The 22787-nt window shown below is 51.5% G+C and overlaps 1 protein-coding gene and 1 pseudogene across 2 annotated transcripts in view; both read left to right on the top strand.

Annotated features, from left to right (window-relative positions):
• The first annotated feature begins 4563 nt into the window (after window positions 1-4563).
• PITPNA (phosphatidylinositol transfer protein alpha) overlaps window positions 4564-22787 on the top strand; it is a 35816-nt gene continuing 17592 nt past the window's right edge. The window contains exons 1-6 of one of the 2 annotated variants that reach the window (XM_086359809.1): window positions 4564-4815; window positions 8678-8708; window positions 13209-13354; window positions 16577-16668; window positions 21369-21376; window positions 22465-22539. In XM_086359809.1, the coding sequence (XP_086215935.1) occupies window positions 4796-4815; window positions 8678-8708; window positions 13209-13354; window positions 16577-16668; window positions 21369-21376; window positions 22465-22539 (372 nt within the window). In that variant the 5' untranslated portion in view covers window positions 4564-4795. Of the gene's footprint in view, window positions 4816-8677; window positions 8709-13208; window positions 13355-16576; window positions 16669-21368; window positions 21377-21647; window positions 22540-22787 lie in introns of those variants that run through there. The other variant, XR_015148106.1, reaches the window with a different exon arrangement.
• On the top strand, window positions 19230-19330 carry LOC147352359 (U6 spliceosomal RNA; annotated as a pseudogene).

Raw genomic sequence — 22787 nt, forward strand, 5'->3', positions numbered from 1 at the left:
GTATATGGAGGGCAGAGATGACATGATGTTTCAGAAAAGAAATGAAGCAGGTGTGGTAAAAATCTGGCCAGCAGTTGATTCTGCTTCTGCTGCTGCTGCTAAATTGCTTCAGTCGCGTCCGACCCTGTGCAACCCTACGGACAGCAGCCCACCAGGCTTCTCCATCCACAGGATTCTTTAGGCAAGAATACTGGAATGGGTTGCCATTTCCTTCTCCAAGTTGATCCTGAGTGATAAGGAATGCGGATTCCTTAAGGTCAGATCTCTAACTTGTCTCTCAGGGCCCCATATTCTGTCCTGGCTGTGTGTGTGTCTATCAAATGAACCCCTTATGCTCCGACTGAAGGCTCTACCCTGGCCTCCCCACTCCCCAGATTCTGTCCACCTAGAACCCTGACTCTGCCCCTTTGCATGTGTTCCTTTCCCTGCAAAGATGACAATCCCCTCTTCTAGCCAGATACTCATCGCCACCTTGTCCCTAGACACTTCCTTCACCCCTCCAGCCCAGGAGCCTCTCCTTGGACTCTTTCCAGCACTGTCCTTTGTGTCACACACGGTCACCTTTATGGCCAGTGACCTCCATCACTCGGTACAGTTTTCTGCAAGTGCGAGGCCTCCTCTCTGTGAATTCCTCCACATGGAAGGTGTTTCTCGGGTAATTTAATGGTTGCGTTGCTTTATATTTCCCTCACTGCCTGGCAGGCCCTCCAGACTCCCTCATCTCAACTCTGATTCAGGTTTCTATCTAAACATGACCTCTTCTTTTTAAATTTTTTTCTGGCGGCAAAGCGTGGCTTATGGGATCTTAGTTCCCCAACCAGGGATTGAATGTGAACCCCAGCAGTGAAAGCACTGAGTCCTAACCACTGGGCCGTCAGGGAGGTCCCAAAACATGGCTTCTTCTAAGAGTCTTCCCTGACCACCCATCTAATACCACCTTCACTGCCCACAGTCACCTTGTTCAGCATCTTCTTAACATTCACCTCTACTGGAAGTTGTTTCTGCATTTGTTTATAGTCTGCCTAACCCCACCAAACAAGGGAAGTGAAACCGTACAACTCAGATTTGGGACCTGAGCCCACATGCTGAGACTCAAACTCGGTTAGAACTGAGACTGGGACTTAAACCCACAGTCTTTTAATTGAGATCACATAGGTCTCAGGCTTCCCTGGTGGCTCAGGGGTAAAGAATCTGCCTGCAGTGCAGGAGCCATGGGTTTGATTCATGGGTTGGGACAATCCCTTGCAGAAGGAAATAGCAACCCACTCCAGTATTCTTGCCTGGAAAATCCCATGGATGGAGGAGCCTGGTAGGCTGCAGTCCATGGGGTCGCAAAGAGTCGGACACGACTGATCGACTTCACTTTCACTTTCACTTTCATGCATTGGAGAAGGAAATGGCAACCCACTCCAGTGTTCTTGCCTGGAGAATCCCAGGGACCGGGGGACTGGTGGGCTGCTGTCTATGGGGTCACACAGAGTCGGACATGACTGAAGCGACTTAGCAGCAGCAGCAAACAACCACACCTGGTTTGAGAACTTAATGAAGCTCAGGTTCTTGATGTCTTGACGCAGAAAGAATTCAGTGGGAGACAAAATGATAGGTAAGAAGTGGATTTATTGGATTTCCCTGGTGGCACAGTGGTTAAGAATCCACCTGCCATTGCAGGGATCACGGGCTCAAGTCCTGGTCCAGGAAGATTCCACATGCCGTGGAGCAATGGCCCATGCACCACAACTACTGAGCCCCTGTGCTGCAACTACTGAAGCCCTGAGCCTAGAGCCTGTACTCCGCCGCAACAAGAGCCACCACACGGGAAGTCCACGCACTGCAATGAAGCGTAGCCCCCACGGGCCACAACCAGAGAAAAGCCTGCACGCAGTAATGGAGACCCAACACAACTGAAAATAAAAGAGAAGTGGATTTATTTAGAGAGAAACACACTCCACAAACAGAGTGTGGGTCATCTCAGAAGGGGAGAGCTCCTGAGGTATCACATGGTAGTTTTTATGGGCTGGGTAATTTAACAGGCTAATGAGGAGGAGGATTATTCCAACTATTTGGGGGAGATTTCCAGGAATTGGGCAACTGCCCACTTTTTGGTCTTTGATGGTCAGCCTTGGAGCTGTCTAGGTACTGGTAGGTGTGCCATTAATTACAAAGGGCTTCCCTGGTGGCTCAGACAGTAAAGAATCTGCCCACAAAGCAGGAGACCTGGGTTCGATTCCTAGGTTGGGAAGATACCTTGGAGAAAGGAATGGCAACCCATTCCAGTATTCTTGCCTGGAGAATCCCATGGACAGAGGAGTCTGGCGAGCTACAGTCCATGGGGTCACAAACAGTCAAACATGACTGAATGTATAATGTATTATAATGAGCACATAAGGAGGTTCAAGGTCCACCAGAAGTCCAATCTTTAACTAGTTTTCATCATGTGCTATGTCATTCTTTTAAAGCTTGTGTCCTGCCCCCTTCCCTCCTGTTTCAGAAGGATTTTGTTTTTCTTGGTCACCCCTGTATTCTGAGTGCCTAGAACAAGGCCCAGGAGTGGGCAAAGAGTTCAATCAATATTTTACGGAGTGAATGAGTAGATGTAGTCTTCCCAACTAGACTGCAAGCTCCAGATTACTTACTTCCTGGAAAGAGCCAGCACATGGCAATTATTAAATAATTTTCTTCTAATTGATTGGTGATGAGCTAACAAGTTGGTATTCCAGGAATCTTGTGCTCAGCCTGGAGTTACCATCCTCCACCTGGGGGTGGGGGCCTTAGTTCCAAAAGAAGAACTCAAAGATACTGTTTTACTGCTTCACCTTTGTTTCTGCATTCCCTCCCTTCTTGGATTAGCAACTGTTTGAATCTGCCCTTTGGAACTCAAGGAAAGGTGTACAAGGCTGCGTAACACCTGTCTCTTATAAACAGCAAACGGGAGACACAGAAAGGATCTGTCCCTGGGAGGGCCCCACAGGGTCCTGCTCCATTTTAGCCATTGTCTTCCCATCTGCAAATCTTCCTTTGTTCCCTTTTTCCTGAAGACTATGCCATCCACCCAGATTCCCAGGCCAGAAACCCAGGAAGTTTTCATCCCTCCTTTCTCACTGTCACACTCCCAGCTAATTAGTCAATAGAGTATTGCTGATTTTACCTCCTGAGTTGCTCCTGAATCCATCTCTGTCTTTCTTTCCCCCCCTTTCACCATCATTGTCTTAGTCCAACTCTACCTGGACTTCTGCAGAGGCCTCCTCACGCAGGTTCTCCCTGTTTCCTTTCCGGTTCCCTGAGTGCCCTTTTCTTCCAGCTGTCAAATACCAGACCTGCTTACAGACCTGCTTAAAATCCATAGATGCCTGCCCATGCCCTGAGGATGGACTCCAAACACCTTAGCACCCCCAGGAACTGCATACTCTGCCCGCCCCACCCCACTACAGCTCCTCAGCCCTCAAACTTTATGCAGCAGTCACTTCTTTCAGTTCCCCTGAAGTACATGCTGGCCCTCTGGCCCCCAGCCATTGCATCAACTCTGTCCCATACCTCTTCCCACCTCAGCCCCCTGCAGAGTTCAGCTTAGAACTTCTTCCTCTAGAATGCCTGTGCTGACTACACCTCCCCAGTGTGACCCCACCAAACCTGTATTTCACCTCTCACAGTCCTTTTCATCCTAACTGCCTGGCTGCCCCTCCATCCACCTACCTACCACCCCCAGGTGATCTTGAGTTCCCTAAGGGCAAGATGATATCTGCCTTGCTCACTCAAGCTTCCCTGTTGGTTCAGATGGTAAAGAATTTGCCCTGCAATGCAGGAGATCTGGGTTTAATCCCTGGGTGGGGAAGATCCCCCGGAAAATGGAATGGCAACCCACTCTCCAGTATTCTTAACTGGAGAATCCATGGACAGAGGAGCCTGGTGGGCTACAGCCATAGGATTGCAGAGTCGGACACGACTGAAATGAAACTAACACTTTCATTTCACTTGCTCACTCAACAAAAGCACAGATTTTGATGCACAGCAGACCCTCAGTAAATAACTTTTTGGATAAAGGATATTAGACTACTGACTGCAGGGTAAAAACCTCGGCCCCATCACATGCTAGCTTTGGACTTGAGCAAGTGTCTCTCTCTTTCTCTTCTTTTTTTCTTGAGCTAGTCTCTTGACCTCTGCCTCCCCTTCACCTGTCAATGGGGACAGTAATAATACATTTCTGATATACAGCTGTCGTGAGGAGTCAAGCCCTTACGTGCACATAAACTTGGCCATTATTAACATTTTCTAATACAACCTTTCCTAGATCTCAAACCACACCACAGGTCAGGCCCAAACGCACAGTGGCATCTGTTCCGCCTGCAGATGAACAGTCACCCTAGGACCCTGCGGGACACCTGGGTGTCGGCGCCGCCTGCTGCTCGGGTCTTGCTTATGCGCGGACCCACTCGGGACGCGCAGGCCGCCTCGGCGGCCCACTTAAGGACGGGAGGGGGCGGGCCCGAGAAGGCTCCGCCTCCGCGCTGAGGTCAGCGCGCAGCGCGGCGCGTGACGCTCTGGTTGCCGCAGAGACGCCCCGCCCCCGCGCGGCGCTGCGGAACCGGAGCTCCGGGCGGCGTCGGCAGCGGCGCGGGAGGCGGCGAGGCCGGGGTGGCAGGAGCCGGCGCGGCGACCGCAGCGAGAGCGGCGGGGACAGAGCAGACCACGACGAAGGCGCACAGGCAGCCGGGCCAGGCCGGGCCACGGGAAGAGCGGCCGTCAGGAAGCGGGCGGGAGGCTGGACGGGCAGCAGGCAGCCGCCGAGTCGCGAAGCGACATGGTGCTGCTCAAGGAGTAGTGAGTGTCCAGCCGGCCGTGCGGAAGCGAGGAGGGAGGGAGAGTCGAGGATGACGACCAGGGAGACTGATGGCCTGGCGGAGGGGATGCTGCGGCCGGACGGGGCCCGACGGCATGGAGAGCGCTGGATGGGTTATTGGGCGGCCCAGCAGGAGCTGAGGGGACAGCCAGGGCCGGACAGGGCCGGAGGTGGGCCGAACGGGGGTGGAGAGGGAGGGATACAGCACCTGAGGTGGGGCCCAAGGGTCAGCGAGGACCAGGTAGGCCTGAAGAGAGGCTGAGGGGACAAAGAGGGCCAGGCAGGCCTGGGATGAGGTCAAGGGGACAGTGAGAGCGGGACAGGGCATGAGGAGGAATCGAGAGCGCTGGATGAGACGTGGGGTGGTCCTGGAGTGGAGGCTGAGGGAGGAAGGGGCCAGCCAGAGCTGCAGGAGTGGCAGAGAGGACCCCTAGGAGAGGGAGGAGTTGTCTGAGTGGTCCAGGAACAGTTAGACAAGGGCAGACAGGGCCAGGGGTGGGGAGGGGGGTTTGGGCCAGAATACTGCCAAGGGGCCCTGGGAGATCAGGTAAGACAGCTTCTGGAATGGAGTTGAGATGATGGGTGGAGTGTGGAGGGCCACCTGGGGTGTGAGGAGTGTTGCCTTAGGCATCAGGGCAAGGACTGCGTTAAGCAGACACAGGAAATGGACTAGGGAGTCCGGGCCAGGCTGAGTGACAGGGGAAGGGTATGAGGAGATAGCAGGGGACTGGCCGTGTGACATGTGTCTTCAGTGCTGGACACACAGGAGGAAGTATTCAAGGAAAAAGGATGATTGCTTGGGACTTAGGGACACTAGGGTGAGGAATTCAGAAAATATTGGGCAGGGGCTAAAGTGAGAGGATTATGATGATGGAGAGGCCCAGGGTGTTACGGAGGAAGACAGTTTGGAAAAAGTATGATTGTGAGTAAATATACATGTTGTTAGAGTTGGGGAGGTGGGGCGGGCAGGGCCAGCCTGCCTCTGGAGGATTCTCAGTCTTGGTACAAAGAGATGGGGAAATTGCTGTGACGAATTGATGTTTGTCATCAAGCCATTGACTGAGGAAAACCGGTGAAGAGTGAGGGAGTTTCTGAGTAGTGAGGGTGGGTGGGGTGGGGGGCATGAGTGACTTCTGGTAGGAATTTCAGGGAGATGGGCTTGCTCGTGAAATCCAGGGGACTGGATGACAGGTGGGGGTGTCTGGATTGCTACATCTTTCAAATATGAGACGATCCGTTCCAGAAGCTCATGGTTCCAAGTAAACATCTTAGGACTTTTCTTTTTCCCTTCTTCCAAGAGGAGAGACTGGGGACAGGGGGATGGGGAAGAGGGGAGATTGGATGTATACATGAAGAACTTTCAGGGAAACCATACTTCCTAGAGGGGAGGACAGGTGGACAGCATTGAGGCAGAAGCCCAGGAAGTCAGGAAGTGGGAGGTGTCCGGAAGTGGGAGATGTCAGGGTAGAGAGCAACTGGTGGACCTCACTTGGTAGCCAGGCAGGTGTGCTGAGAGCTGTTTCCATTTTGTCAGTGAAAGGACTTTGCCCCGTTCTAGCTGGCCTGCTCCTTGGAGGTGTTTAGGACATTTAGGACATAGTGTGGAGTGTTGGATAGCAAAGGGAAGAGACCTGGGTGTCATCGCAGCTTGACGCCTCATCTGAAGAGCTTTATTTCGAAGTCCCTCCACTCTGTTACTTGACATCCAATCTGATGCTGATTCAGCCAGAGCGCAGAGTTTTGTGTGCTGAGGAGGAAGAATCTTGCTTGGGAAGCCAGCAAGAGGAGGGTCGGGTGCACTTTGAATTTTAATCCTGACTGTCCAGATGACAGACTTTTCCCACTGTCCTGGTTCTTTTGTCTATTCCCAGTCGAATCCTAGCATCTGTAGAAACCTGTAGTTTTTGTGCAAACGGTCAGGTAGAGAAGGGAAGGGACCTTCCGAAGAGATCTGAGCGAGTTTTGAAGAGAGCGCCTCCCCCTCCCAGTCTTTGTTCTCCTCCTCTTGAAGCCCGCCAGGGAAAGGTCCAAGGTGCCAGGGATGCAGAACCCGCTTGGCATCTGCATTTCCTTCCTGCTCAACTTGTGCCCTGAGTGTGTTCGGGCATGTGTGTGTGTGTGCATCCCTGGGTGGGGGGGAGCCCAGAGGGGGGCATCGGAGACGCTTGGCTGTGGCTGCAGCGCTGCAGCTCTAGAGAGACTGCGAGTGAAGGTCATGCTGAAGTGAGCGAGGCTCCAGTCCGAGCCCCGCACAGCCTCTGTGGCCCCATCCTTTGCGGTTGCACCCTATTGCTGCTGAAGTGGTTTTGCTCCCAGGGAGCCAGGGAGAAGCATCTGGGTGTGCCGCTGTCTGTCACAGCGTCAGAGCATCCTGTCAGGAACTGACTGATGCAGGTCTCTTTCGGGTGGAGACTCAGTGCCCACCCAGAGTCTGAAGGTTGTCCAACACTTCCTCTCGCAGAATTCTCCTTGATTTCTGCAAATTCTTGGATGTGATTTTTTTTTTTACCATTGTTCTTGAAGATAAAAGGTGTATTGTTTTCTAGGAAGTTTCTTCTGAGGGTGCAGAAATTGTGGCCTCCACATTGGAAGTATTTCTCTGCGCTGTCAGCTCTCACTGATGGGAGGAGAGCACTAGGGGCAGCTTCCAAAAACCTGCAGGGTTTACGTTATTTGAGTCATCCTAGAGGAGGAGAGTTAGCCGGCAGTAGAGACTTGGAACCCATGTTGTTTTTCCTGCTACTTTCCTGCTCCATGCCTTGCCTTGACTGAGATGTTTTTCTCAGACCCCTCTGGGTGCCTCTTGCTGTCTGGGGACCTTTGCAGGACTAGAGAATAGTGAGCGGGTTATTTACCAGCCTGGAGCAAGGGTCCTGATTGGCAGAACCGTGGTCCAGGAAGGAGAGCAGAGCCCGCAAAATGCAGGAGGCTCCAGGGGCTCCCAGCTAGGGTCTGGGAATGGAGAATCTGAGCTTGGGAGCTGGCTTGATTGGTAGGAATACAGCCAAGCTTTTTTGTCTCAACTCTCAGACCCCAGGGCTCTGAGCTGGGGGTTGGCCACTGCTCTGCGTTACAAATGCAAGCCACCCTGAGCAGGGCCCTGGCCCTCGCACTTCTCTGTGTGTGTGGAGTTCTGACCGGTCTGGGGCTTTGCTGGTCATGGCTTCTCCATCAGGTGACTGACTGGCGGTTCCCCCAGCAAAATTGGTCGCCATGGAAATGGAGAAGAAGGAAAAGAAAGTTGGGTTGGGGTGCCTTTGGACAGCTTCTGGAGGTCAGAACACGAGTTAGGTGTCCTCTCTCAGTGGCTTTGTGGTAGTGGCTTGTAATAGCTGGCCCTGAGATGGTTGGTGCGTGCTCTTAGGGTGATTAATGCTCCGAGGAACTTGGCCCCTTCCTGACTTTTCATGTTGAGGGCTGCTGTTGGGAGGTGGGGTCCCCAGAGATGTCAGTCTCCAGGGTCTGCTTGTTTGGGCCTGAATCCCCATCTTGGCTTCGGAGTATACAGGGATGGATCCTCCTGTGTTAACAGAGAGAGGCAGACTCATCAGCAAGTCTTGTTGGGGAAGGTATTTGTCGGGGAGAGGGAGGAGAAGACAGCTCCAAACATGAGCCAGAGGCCTAGGAAGTGCCTGGTGAGGGGATGGGTGTGTGCTGAATCGCAGGGCTCTGAATGGGGTGCCAGAAGGGACCGAGGGTCCCAGCCTTGAAGCACTCAGGAGGCCATTCTCTGCTGGGGTTCTGACAGTGAGTGCAGTGTCATGGGCAGCAACACATTCAGTACCGTTCCAGGACGATGCTTTCAGAGCCCCAGGCTGACCCTCTGTTTTCCTTCTCTTGCAGTCGAGTCATCCTACCTGTGTCTGTAGAGGAGGTAAGTCCTTTTCCTCTTTTTATCCAGAGTTGGAGATGCTTGCTTGTGACCCTCAGCTCAGCTGGGCTCCAGGCAGCCCTCACGAGTATTGTCGCATGGTTTTCGTGTTTGTCCTAGCATGGAGATAGTCAGTACTCAGTGTGAATTTTCCTGGTGCGTTTTTCAGTTGCAGGAAGGCACTTAATGTATCTGACCAACTGTGTGTGACCTGCCTCAAGCTGTTGGCCAGCAAGATAACTGTGGATAGACACAAAACCAGCCCCCACCCCCTACCTGCTGGAACTCTGCCCGTCTGGGGACATGTTACTGAGGAGATTAAGGACGTGCATTTCTGAGACCTCCGTGACTTGACAGGGAGGCCTGCCTGGCCCTCTCTGGTTGTGCAGCAGACCAGCAGGGCTGAAATCTCCGAGGCCCTTCCTCGCCACACTTAGGTGACTGCGAAGAAGGCTGAGGCTAGAACCCTCCTTTTACGGAGGGCAGGGAATGATAAATGGGCTTGGCTTGGCCTCTGTCCTTTTATGGTTCTTGGGCCCGACATCCCCGTGAATGGCAATCTGGCAGGATTGACCTCATGAAGGTTCATAGGCCGAGCTGACTCAGAGTCGGCCTCCGGAACAGCAGAACACTGCCCCGGAGCCTCCCTCGTCCCGCCCTTCCTCTGAACTTCGTTCACGCTCCTCTCCCAGCTCAGCCTTGTTCTTTGATCCCTTCGGAACCACCAGAGCCCCCAGCTTCCAGCTGAGCTAAACTTCGGGTGAAGCTGCTCAGCCACGGTGCTGCCCACAGCCGCTCTTCGCTGCAGTGTCAGCTCCCTTGAGCACTTCCACCTGGTTCCACATAAGAAATGGTCCTTTGCAAGTTGAGACCGGGCCAACAGAGCCCGCAGCACACTTGAGATGAGAAGGAGGGTGGGCAGGCATCAGCCCCCCGGGGTGGGCTGCATCTCTGTTGAGAGCTATAGGAACCTGGGGGAGGGCTCAGAGGTGGACCTCGGACACAACAGGGGAGTTCCGGGAGAGGAGGATACGAGAAATGAGACTTGAGAGCCTGGGCGAGGGGGTGGCTGGGTGGATGCTGTGACCCCTGAGATGTACTGGGGGCCTGGGAATCATGTGCCTGGGCTGATAGCTGTTGGCTTGGAGGGTGGGGGGCGGTCCCTGCTAACCCATCTCTTTTGGGGTCCTTGTTCTCTTTATGAAAAATAGCAAGTGATGATTTTCCAAACCAGGAGACCAGGCAAGAAGGCCCAGCATGTCACTTGCCCTGAAACTCTGCTGTTGGGGGTCTGGTGACTCCCTCTCTGCTGTACAGCAGGGTCCCATACCCCAGTGAGGCAGATGTCCCCTGGAAATTCAGGAGCGCCTCAGAGTGGCATTTAGGGGTGAAACGGATCTTTTCTTACAGGGAGTTTCTCGACTTTAATGACAAGTGGGAGTGTCTGAGCCAGGTGGCAGATGCAGGAGGGCCGGCACTTGTCTAGGGCAGCTCTGGGCTGATTGCTCATGGTGGGGCCACGAAGGGCGGGAAAGGGGAAGACACCTTGAGAGCGTCTGCAATTGCTGGTTTTCAGTTTGCAGTGGCTTGTTTGTTGTTTTTTTTTTTTTGGAGCCTTGAGGAAGTGGTGAGGTGGGGTGAACCAAGCCTGAAAGCAGAAGCTTAGGAAGTAAGCACAGGTCGGGATTTCATCTGTAAGCCTGATGATGGTCAACCCGTTCCCAGCCAGAAACCACCAATGAGGAAGCGGTGCTTGGCCTGTGTCAGGTTGAAGCAGGAGCTGCTCTTTGGTTGGCTGAACCTTAGTTCCAGAAGATCAGAAAATCTTGGGTGGGGAAGCCCTAGAAGAAATAAATAATGACCAGTCTTCCCAGAGTCTTTATTGATAACCCGTCCTGACTGGAAACAGCCCAGTGTCACGTGGCAGTTGGATTCACTTCCCAATTGGAGGCCCTTGGAGCTTTATCATTTGGGAAGGGGAAGAGAAGAGAGAAGACCCTGTCTTCATGACCATCCCGATGGCTTGAGTCAATGTTTGGGGTGAAATCGGGTGTGGCTGGCCAGAGCCTTTGGCCTAACTGGGCAGGATTTCTAGATGCTCCGCAGCAGAGCCAGAGAGCCCTGGTCCTTTAACGTACTATGTCCGCCAGCGGTTTCTTACTCAGTCCCACCCGCCTTTTCCCCCTCCTGTGGATAGGGCTGTTTTACTTCTCCTTTCCAGAGATGCACGGCACCAGGCCCCTTTGGTACCTGGCTTGGCAGGGCCATGGGGGTGGGAGCAACAGCTGCGCTGTTTTTCATGACATGTTCCAGGCCCACCCACCGCATCTTCCCGGGCTCCCACTTCCAGATTTGCCAGTGTGGTGGGGCCTCTGTTTTCCTTAGTTCTTAGGAGCAAAGGAGCAGCTCTCCAGGGCAGGGAGCAGTGTTCTGGGCCAGAGGAGGCTGCAGTCCTGGTCTCCCCAAGGCTCTTTATCTGATTTAATGTTCTGACCCCGAGCCCCCGCCTCTATGCCATCAGAGTCTGGCTGCTTTCTGTTTTTGCAGGGTGTGGAGCCCCGATGCCAAAGGGAACCCTCTGATATGAAAAGTGTCCCTTGCTGGTGGCTTGTGGAGGCCAGTCTTGCTCACCCCTTTGGATTAACAAAACCGCCTTCACATGTCTCATTGGGATTAAAGGATCAGAATATCAAGAGAGATTAAAAGAGAAAGATGCCAGCCCAGCACACTGATCCTCTTAGAGCCTGCCCTCTGATTCCTGCAGCTGAAGAGGAACCAAACGAAGGGGATTAGTCAATGCACGGGCCCCTCCCCAGGCAGCACCACCAGCCAGCAACCCAGTCCCCTCCACCAGGCCCTTTCCCCAGCCTGCCCTTCAGGATTGCTGAGTCAGTGGTTGGATGTTCTCATGACTCTGAAACAGACTCACTGCTGCTGCTTAGGATCCCTGGCTAAGCCAAACCCTGACCCACTTGCTAGGGGTTTTCATGGACGCCTCTGTTAGGGGTTGGACTTGGAAAGGCACCGGGACAGCCTGGGGCTCTGTGGGGGCATTGAGGCAGCCTGGATGTAACTCCGGAGTAGCAAGGTCAGGGTGACTGGCTCTCACCCAGATGTGCCTCTTCACGGGATCAACTGAGCCTTGCTGGTTTGCTTGGGTCTTTCCTTGGCAACTTGTACTGTGTCTTTGCTTTGGAAGGTGGGTTCTTCCAGCCTCGCGGTGAACAGTGAGTTCTGGCGTGCTGCTTCACCTCGCAGGTTTTGCCCAGAAATGTCCCTGCGGAGCTCGGGAGGCTGCCGGCTAGAGCGGCCTTCCAAGGCTGAGGCGGAGCGGGGGAAGCCGCACTGCTCCTTGCTGCTGCACACAGTAGCTTCTGCGGTGGCTGCCCAGAGACACAGCTTTTCTGCTTTAATCTCAAGGAGAGAAAGACCTTTGTCTTTCGCTCCCGGGAGTACCAGGAGCTTGGGGAGGGAGTGTGGAGGGGTGAGGCAATCTCGATCCCCACCTCTCCCCCAAACTGTAATCAAGTACCTTTTTCTCTTTTCCTCATACTCCCTAAACTGTTGTGGCTCGTGGCATTGGCCATGACAGGGAAGAGGCATCCCTTGGTATAGGTGTAACTTCCTGCTTTAACAGCTGCTGTTTGTTCTCTTCTCACCTTGTTTTCCCCTCTAAACAGAAGGGCCAGGCCTGGGCACTGCCCGGGTCATTGGCCCTCATACCGTGTTGTCCTGAGGGGATCAGAGGAGGCCAGCAATCTTGACTGGTGACTTGATAGGGTGGCATGTGACCCAAATAAAGGAAAACTAGGCTTTGGGCACCTAGTAAGTGCCAACCTAGAGGGTGCATCTGGCCAGCACCATGGGATAGGAATCTGTGCTATGGAACACGAGAAGCAGGGCACTTGCTTCAGCCCTACCAGGAATCAGGAAAGCATCAGGAGATTTGGTTGCCTGCAAGACTTCTCCCTGAGGTGCTGGCAGGGGAGGAGGGGCCCAGTGCTGGAGCGGAAGCAAAAAGATGAGCCCGTGTGACAGCAGGGGTTGTGGATTTCACGGGGCATTGGGTGCGTTTGTTTACAGAAAGTCACGTCTGTTAAGGGGGATGGGATAAAGAGACTTCTAGCAACCAGCCCGATCTTGTTTGGGAATCTGGGACCAGAGTCAGACACAGAGCAAAAACTACCTTGGATTCTATAATCTATTTTCTGGATAGTGGTATGAAATGAAGTATATTCACCTGCCTCCTTAAACCTTGAAGGAGGATGTGAAAAAGGGAAGGATGAAATTAGACACCTCTGACGGCTAAAGAAGGGGCACAGAGCAGCGTTGTCAGTGGCTCTGGGGGAGATTTGGACCAGGCCACGTTAGGAACTACGGGATGAGCCCCCGGATTCAGGGATCCCAGAGCCATCTCAGTGGACAGCTCCCGGCAACAGGACTCTGTGCAGCCCTCAAGAAGATTCTGGGTTGGCAGTAACTCCCCTCTCTGTGTTCCTTCAGTATCAAGTAGGGCAGCTGTATTCTGTGGCTGAGGCCAGCAAAAATGAAACGGGTGGTGGTGAAGGCGTGGAGGTCCTGGTGAACGAGCCCTATGAGAAGGACGGCGAGAAAGGCCAATACACGCACAAGATCTACCACTTACAGAGGTAGGTGCCCGCAGCAGAGCCAGGGTGGGGCCTGCTGTCAGAGCGCAGACGGCGGCCCATTGCGGGTGTTTGTAGTGTTGGCTGGTTACTCAAGTTGTTTCACCTGTGACAGTGGGTAGAGGTGGTTCTTCTTTGCTCTTTTAAGGGCTGTTCTGTTTGTTTTTAAAGTGTTACTTGCCCCACCAGGCTCCTAGTCCCTAGAAGGGATAGTGCTTATCTTCTTGTGGGCCCTTTCATTGTCCGTGAGTACAAAGAGTGTGTGTGTGTGTGTGTGTGTGTAAGTGGGTGTTCATTTCCTTTATTGTTATGTTATCTGACAGAGATGGGATCTCTTCTTTCTTTTCTTATCATGGCTGTTTCACTGTCAGCATATTTGGCCTCTTTTAAAGCACATGCAGTCTACGAACAGACGTGCTGGCAGTGGTTTTGCCAATCTTGAAATAAATTTACCGTTATTTCCACATGTTCATAGGCAGTCCTCCACTAAAGCTCCTTCTGCACAGATCCTGTGATATGTTTAGTATGTGTAAATCTATAATAAATTGTGCCTAAAAGTAGAATTGTGGCTTCAGATAGTGTTTTAAATTCTGATGTTATAAAATCGGGTCCTGGAGAAATTTTGGTACCTCTCTTTACCTTGAAGCTGTTAAGTATTTAAAAGTATTGCACAAACTGATTTGGGTACCAGAATCCGTTGCAAATCACACAATTGCTGAATCCCTAACCAAGACAGTAATATTTTCGTAAACTGTAAACTGGCCCAAAAGAACGTTGAAAGTCATAGTAAACTTAGACCAGCTCAAGTGGATGTTGAATCAAGCTTGTTTTAGAAGCGACCCACTGCTGGAAAAAATAAGCCTTCAATTTCTTTTTACAATTGTGGTAAGATGTACACAACACAAGATTCACTGTTTTTACCATTTTTAAGTTAAGTGGCATTAAGTACGTTCGCATTGCTGTGCAACATAGACCTGAACCTTAATCTCTAGTCAATTCAACTGAACAAAGCAGTTCCATTTTCATTTGGTAAAATTGCTAATTGAAGTCTGCTCTAGGGATGTAGAAGCGCCAGCCCGGGGGCTGGTCCACGGTTCTGTGAGTGCCGGAGCGTGCAGAGCAGCGCTGAAGTGGGGGAGGAAATCTCACCACGATCCCACTTCCTCGCCATTGTGCTCTTTTCCCTCTACACCTCCCCTTCGACCTTTGAGCTGACTGCCTACCCATTCTTTCTGAGCCATTGATGAGAGTTAGGCTCAGGACAAACCTTCCTTGTAGTGCGTTTGTATTGGGTTGGCCAAAAAGTTCATTTGGGTTTTTCCATAAGGTGCTGCAGAAAAACCCAACAAACTTTTTGGCCAGCCCAACATTTTTTAATGAGAACTTTGAAAAGACATAGTGAGGCTGGTAGCAGGGACCAGTTGGTTCCTCGAGACGTAGTCGAGTACATGTAGAGAGTAGGCCCTGTCTCACCCTCTTCCTTATGGAGAGGGTAGAAGCTTTGAACCTGCCTACCACTAGTCTTTTTATTGGCTAGGTCATGCAGCTTATGGAGAGTTAGTCCCCCAACCAGGGATTGAACCCGGGTCCACAGCAATGAAAGCCCATGTCCTAACCACTTCACCACCAGGGAATTCCACCCCCACCACTGCTGTTAACCGCAAGACACCCAACTGCTATAAAAAGAAAACTAAAACCAAACCAACAGTGCTGTGTGCCATGGCCACCTCTCCTCATAAGGACCAAAGCCTTCCTGTCAGCTGTTAGTCTTCCCGGTCAAAAACCATGGGTTCACCACACCCTCTACCTTCTTCATCATATCACATCAAGTCCTTTTGAGTCCATGTCCTTGGTTATATCAGCGTTTCTCTTTCCTTCCAGTCTCTTGTCTGGATTATTTGCCACTCCGCACAGCTCCTAGTATTCTGTCCAGATCTGTTGCTCCCCAGCTTTAGAGCTATAGATGGCCCTTTGCCCCCGGGACAAAGTCCATCCTCTGTGGTGTAGATGCAGGATCTTCTGTGGCTCAGCCTCTGCTAGTTCTCCTGTGTTCCCCACCTTATGCCTTATACCAGTTGCTCTGAACTTCTCTCTCTTCCCCCCAGCTTTTCCCATCCCACCCCCGTCCTCTTGTCTAGCTCAGCCCTACCCACTCACGACTCTGTGTTTTCACATAAACCTTCCTCTCCCTGGGGAACCTCCCCATTCATGTGTCCTCACAGTGCTCTGCCTGATTAGTTCCACTCCGCACTAGAACGGAAGCTCCCCGAGGACAGGGGCCACGGCTGCGTGATGTGTGCGTGTGTCCCATGCCTGGCACACACAGACACCTGAATGAGTATGGCTGTGAGTGAGTGGGTCTCAGGGGACTGCTCTCTCTGTTTGAAGTTTGCTCTCTCCTGGGGGTAGCTCATCTTTCTGAGGCCTCAGGCACCAAAGCTGATGAGGTTATTGGCACCTGCTAAACTGCATAGATTACCAGTTAAAAACTAAGGTAGAGGAGGATTTCCCTGGTGGACCAGTGACTGAAACTCCACACTCCCAATGCAGGGGGCCCAGGTTCAGTCCCTGGCCAGGAAACTAGATCCCACGTGCCACAACTAAGACTCAATGCAGCCAAATAAATATTTTTAAAAAACTAATAACACTAAGGCAGAGGAATATACATACTTTAAAAAAAATAAAAAGTGCTCATACTTTATATACCTGTTGTTCTGTAACTTGAGATAAGAAATTATTTTGTCCTGAAAGGCAGGATGGCCCTGGGGCCCTCCTGGCCACTAGAACTGACCCCAGCATATCAGATCATCTTGGATCCCCTATTCCAAGTCGGTCAGCCAGTCATTCTGGTCCAGTCTCAGAGACGTCTCATCCTCACAGGGTGTAGTGTCGTGCCCTGGGCCCAGTGAGCTCTGGAAGGGTGTGTAACGATAGCGTGGGGACTGATGAGCCACGGCAGGTAGCCTGGGGCCTCATCCGCTGTGCTGTTCCTGCCAGGTCGTGGGGCAGGTTGCAGATGCATGTTAGTAGCCAGCGGAGCTGGGGTGTCGGGCTCTGACTGCTGGCTCTTCGCATGCAACCAGAGTAACCTCCTGGTCTCGTGAGAACTAGAGTGTCAACTCCCCAGTGAAGAGACTGGAACTGTGCCCTGGAGGGTGTACCACAGAAGCCCACTGTCTTTAACTCTCTCCCCCTTTTCTCTTCATAACCCTTTTCTCACTACAGCAAAGTGCCCACGTTTGTTCGAATGCTGGCCCCAGAGGGAGCCCTCAATATACATGAAAAAGCATGGAATGCCTACCCTTACTGCAGAACCGGTGAGTACAGCCCCCGCCCCGCCGTGGATAGAGGGTGTAGTTAAGTGGGCCCTGGGTGGCAGTGAGTTGGGGTGTGTCTCCCGCCTCCATTTTCCAGATTAAGCCAGTGCAAGGATGAGCTTGGGGTCTTTCTTCAGGCTGGTGGTGAGCGGCAGTGTCGCCTAGTGCAGTTTGGCAGCCAGCTGGGTGGGAACCACCAAGGAGCCCCGGCCCAAGACGCACAGAACCAGTCCCTCCTATTTGGGGATAGTATGATAATTGTGATTTTTTTTACTCATTACAAAAGTAATGTCCTCTGGGTAAGTTTCGGAGAATACATACAAACATAAGAAAGTAATCACCCATGATCCTTCCGTTTTCTAGTCGCTGTTAACATTTTAGTGTCTTTCTGTCTAATCCTTTTTTAAAATGCTTTTATATACGTGTGTGTGTGTGTGTGTGTGTGTGTGTGTGTGTGTGTAAAGCCTCCAGACGTGTTTTCCAGACAAATTTTGGGTCAAATGTTACTAATTATTAACTTGCCCGTTTTTACTCAGTAGGTGGAAAACCTATTTTCTGTCACTATCTATAGTCTATTTTTAAAAATTGGTTAATGGTTGCACAGAATTCCATTGTTTGAACATGCTAGGGTCTTTTTACACCCCTCCCTTAGTGTTAGATGCTGAAGTTTCCAGCCTTAATGGTATATATTCACGTTTGGCTTGAAAAGCAACTGTGAGGTTCAGGGACTCTGGAGAGAGGCCGTCCAGGACGTCCCTGGCGGTCCGGCGGTTAGCACTGCGTGCTGCCACTGCAAGGGTCATGGGCTCAATCCCTGGTCGTAAGAAGTAAGATCCTGCATGCCATGTGGCCAAAAGATTCTTTTTTTAAAAAAAGAGAGGGGCAGTCATAGGAAAGAGCCTGTTAGGGTTACCTTCTTGCCCGGGTGAAAGACCAGGCTTATACACCAGAAAACGTAGCAAGGAAAACCCTGATATTATTGGAGAAGTGTTGAAATAAGCCCAATGTGTGATGACAAAGGATTCAGAAACAGCTATCCCCCAAGTATGTTACGTAACACCTGCCATCCGCACACCAGATTTGAGGAGGGGAGGCCCAGCAAGAGGGAGATCACTGGTAAGAGCCATGAGTCAGCGCCTTCCACTCGACCAGCATGTTCTATAGTTGAAGGAGGGAGTGGGAGTGGAAGGCTTCTCTTAATCTTCACTAGTCTCGTCTCTGGGTTTTCTATTCTAGACATTCTGGGATTCCCTTTTCAAAATTCCTAAGTCTTGAGGGTTGTTTTGAAGCAGACCTCTTGGACAGCCCATGCTGTTACTGATGCATATCCTCGGTGGGGGTTCCCTCCAGGTCCCTGGAACTTGACTGTGAGTTACGAGGATTTCCCTCCAGCCGGTCTGCATTTGTTGGTGAAGACAGTCTGGCTGTGGGGTCCTCCTGCCAGCCTCTGCTTACATGTACTATGACACTTATCTTCTCATTTGTGGGGACCCAGCACTCCCTAGATTGTATCTGATGAGGAAAATTGTGTGGTCCTCATCCTGTTCAGGGAATGACTGCCATCTAGAAACAGGGTCATTGCTCTCTGGTCCTTGTTCACTCGAGAACCTTGTATCAGGAGATGCTCAGTCATTGGTGGGGCCTGGCATGTGTAATGCCTAGAGTTTTATTGCTATAGCTGAAAACGCAAACATCGCTGTTCCCTAAGCATCAGACAGGACGCTGTTCAATTCTTGGAAAAGGAGCACACACACACTTTCCTAAAAGACACACAGTGTGCGCCGTGGCTGGGTGCGGCTGGTCTGGGGCCAAGGGTGAGTTTTCCTGATGTCTCAGAGAGCTGCACTGAGCATGCATTATAAGAACCTTAGCCAACTTGGCATAAAGGAGGCAAGCGGGTAGTGTGGACTGCTGCATGCCCGGGGCGGGGTTCTGGGTTCACAGCTTGTGCCCGCTGAGCCGCTGCTGCCCTCTGTGTAGTTCTGGGGAGAGTGAGCTACAGCTGACGGGCATTTTTCTAGACGCCTTATGTTCATTAGCATCTTGTTCTGATCCGTGGCCAAAAGAAGAAAACCAATTTCTAAATACCCCACGGAGAGGAGAGGCAGGCAGTGAGGGAGAGGAGGTTGGCTTCTTCAGTGGGTGCTGACTTTACATTCAGAACCCACCATCATGCAGTATGAGTGTTTGAATCTTAGATCTGTTCAGTTAGACATGGGTCTTTTAAAAGAGCTCTGAACAAGGAAGGCTGTGTCCAGTTCCCGCTGGGGACTGGTGGGAGAAAGATTATTAGTTCAGAACTCTTAGGCTGGCCTAAGCAGATCAGAGTTGAAGTGAGAGGGATAATGGGGCGTGGAGCAAAATTCCACATGCCTTTTGGAAGGTTCTGACCTTGTTCTGAGTAGAAGGAAGATGGATTTGCAATATTCTACTTGTTCTCAGCTCTTTCTGTCCTCTTAACCTTATTTCTCTCTATTTCTTATCCCCCGATGCTCATGAGTTGGGACATGAGCAGAGGGTAAGATGGGCCTGGGCCTGTAAATGATAGCAGGAAGAGACACTTGCTTTTAACAGCACATAGACTAAAACTTGAATGATTCTGAGTTTAGCATGGCCCCTGTGCAAGGATGACATGCAAATTCATGAAGCACTCCATGAAAAAAGGAAAGAAAGTAGGAAGAGGGAAATAAATATTTCTCCTCCTGCCTCTCCCTCTAACCTTAACCCTGTCTGAATACAATCTCAATAAAGACATAGTTTTGGGAGGATTTCTGTTTTTTTTTTTTTTGCTACACCACACAGCATGTGGGATCTTAGTTCCCTGTCTTGGGGTTGAACCTACGCCCCTTGCCTTGGAAGCATGGGAAGGACCTTACTGGTCTCATTGGAGAGCCCTGTTTTCCAACTGCAGAGAGTTTACTGAGGCTCTTCCAGACTACCTAGGGTTGCAGTTTGAAGAAAAGAGAACTGTCTGAGTGCAGAGGTGTTTGGAAGCAGGGAGGCTGGAAAAGATTAGGGAGGATTGTCTGTTCACCCATGTTAGCATGAAAGGCCATTAAAGGGGGGTCATCACCCTTGTACATTCACAATTTGTCAGAACTGAGTGGATCTGCTTCTCAGGATCCTAGAAAGAGCTGATATCCAAAGGTATCCCCCACCCCCGCCCTCCCCGAAATGCCAAAATATTAAGTTATAATGAAATACAGAATGACTAATGAAACCAGATATTCCTGTTTGCCAAGTAGGACTGTCTTCCCTTGTGGGCTCATCTACTCGGGAAACCAAATTCCAGCGTGTAGTGGAGAACATCATCCACTTGCTTAAGTGATCAGACCCTTGTACGTATCGATCAGCACATTCCATCCCGGCAGAGGCCAAACTAGAAAGCTGCTCGGGGAGCATAGACTCAGAATCAGGTGGTTTGTTGGAGAACCCTGGTGACGCGTGTCATCAGACCAGGCCAACCTGACACTCAGGGTGGGGCTGCTAGACAGGCCTTCGTACAGCGCCAGAGAACTGCTGCCACGCTGGTCTCTTTGGACTCACCCTTGATGGATATTGCACCCATCATTTCCTTTTTTTTAAACGAATAACAGGGCAGTTATTTCAATAAGCCTTTTAGTTATCATCTTGATCTGTTGCTTTCTTCCAAGTAACTTCCGTTGGATTCAGGGAGGTTACTGAGATCGTCTCTTGGGTTGTTTCTCTTTCTCTCCTTTCTTTTTAAAACATTTTCCCTTTATTGATTTTAGTGGAGTGTAGCTGATTTACAGTGTTGTGTTAGTTTCAGGTATATGTACAGCATAATGATTCTGTTATACATCTACAGACACTCTTTCTTTTTCTGATTCTTCTCCCGTGTGTTATTACAGAATATTGAGTAGCATTCCCTGTGCTGTACACTAGGTTCTTGTCACTTATTCTTGGGTTGTTTCCATAGGAGGTGGATCTTATCCCTTATATTTCAGCTTGTCCTCATCTCAGTCTCAGAGGTAACCTTAGTTTCAGTTTTGGAGTCAGGGAGCTTGACTATTAGCCCCACATGCTGTCAGAGGGGGCAGTGGGGGCATCCATCCAAAATTGCACCAACTCCTAAATTCAGAGAGTACCGAATGATCTGGGCTGTGGTCAGGAGGAAAGCTAGTCCGTTCCTCAGTGACATTAGAGCTGCCATCATTTTCTCTGATAAATAATTGAACAGTGCTTTCCGAGGGGGTCTCATTACAATGAGCAGGAGTGTGGCGGGTGAGAGGTTTGGTTACCGTGACAGGAAGGATGCAGAGGGCAGATAGACAGTTCCTGGCCTACGGCGCCCTGCCCTGTGCCCCTGGAAGCAGGGGCCGGGCGGGAGGAGGGGGACACCAGGGGATGGTCTGACCACAGAGCCGTGGGGCTCGGTGCTTCAGCTCATCAGGGCTGCTCCCTGTCCTTGCCCAGCTGGGAATAGTCCCCAGGAGCCAGTAGTGGCATCCCTTTAATGAAACCCCATATTCGGCCTTCAGGGACTTGTGTACGAGTCAAACTCGGAGGTGGTGCATTTGAGGTCCCAAATGCACTTGCTGGGACTTGGAGGGTGACTGTGGCGTAAGCCCCAGGGAGTAAAAGTCTTTGCTTCCATGGTCCCAGGGTGAGGGGTGGATATTTTATTCATCTTCATTAATCTTTTTCTCTCTTCTTTCTATGTCCTTGCTGTGGAGCAGTTATCACAGTAAGTATTTTCAGGGGCGTTGGGACTGTAGATGATTTATAAGGAAAGGAGAAAGAAAAATGGAGCTGCCCTGGGGCCTCCTGGATATTCCTGTCTTTGTCCTGGGTGACGTTTGGGGCTTTTGAGGCCTCATCCTTTCAGTCCTGATGAGGAACTTGTTAATTGGCACCGTCCCCTCCTGCTTGAAGCTGCATTGGCAGGTGGTTTTGTAGGTGCTGCAGCAGTCAGTAGTCAGGACTGTGGCGTCCTAGCCCCAGGTCTCACGTGTACAGAGTGACGCGTGGCTGTCCCCTGCCCGCCCCGGGCCTGGCCTCCTCAAGGCTGTACAGAAAACTCCAGTGCCGCTGACCCGATCAGGGCATTCCCATTTGGGCATCTGTTGACCCCAGTGAGCACTAGGCAGGATTGTGGCATCAGCCTGGTCTTCTCCTTGCCCAGCCCCTCTGTCAGCGCCCCCTCTGTCCTCCCTGCAGAATCCTCATCCAGGTAAACACAGGAAGTTTCGGGGAGCCTGATTCCCACTGAGGAGTTAGGGGGTTAACATGTTCCTCCTTTAAGTAGTTCCAGTTTTTAAAACCACTAAGGGAAGAGATGATAATTAGTATGAAGGCTTAAAAGGCTGAGAACTTCAGCCTCAGCTGAAGGCTGGCTAGTGGTGGGGGAAGGGGGCAACACGCTCGGATGGCTCGGGAGTCTCCCTGAGCTCTTCCCACGCTGCCAGTCAGCCTGTACACCCTGCACACGAGGAGAATGGCAGAGATACAAGGATTAAGTACGTGAATTTTGAAGTCAGACAAAACTGAGTTTGAGGCCCAGGTCTGTTGTTATCTCTGTGGACCTGGGAAGTCCCCTCTGAACTTCACTTTCCTCAACTGTGAGGTGAGGGTCGTGTTGCCACAGCCCTCACAGGCTGGGGTGAAGACTGAGTGAGGTACCGTGCGCCTGGCGTACTGTGGGCCCCCGGTACAGTGAGCTGTCGGTACCAGGCAGAGGCTGGGGGCTCCTGCCTGCCCAGAGTGGGTGGTGAGGGGCAGTTACTCTGCAGCTTCGAGCCGAGTGACTGCAAGGTGTCCTTTCCCCTCCCGCAGAATGAGTACATGAAAGAAGACTTCCTGATTAAAATTGAAACCTGGCACAAACCTGATCTTGGGACCCTGGAGAACGTAAGTAGCACTTCCCAAGCCCCCCGAGGCCTTCCAGGCCTCAGGACAGGGTACTGAGACTATCCCTGCCCAGGGCTCTTCACTGTGGTCCCCTTTTTCTTGGCCAGGAAGCTCGCAGCCTGTGCCTAGATTTGTCCTACCAGCATGGGATTGCTCTGTCTCTAATCTTAGAAGTATGATCTCCAAGATGCTTTCAAGGACCTTCTGCTAGTGCTGGGATTGGTCTAAAATACAACTCCTGGCACAGA

Source organism: Bos grunniens, chromosome 19 (assembly GCF_055505025.1).
Source record: "Bos grunniens cultivar Pamir isolate PY7600 chromosome 19, Bosgru_T2T1.0, whole genome shotgun sequence".
Lineage (NCBI taxonomy): Eukaryota > Metazoa > Chordata > Mammalia > Artiodactyla > Bovidae > Bos > Bos grunniens.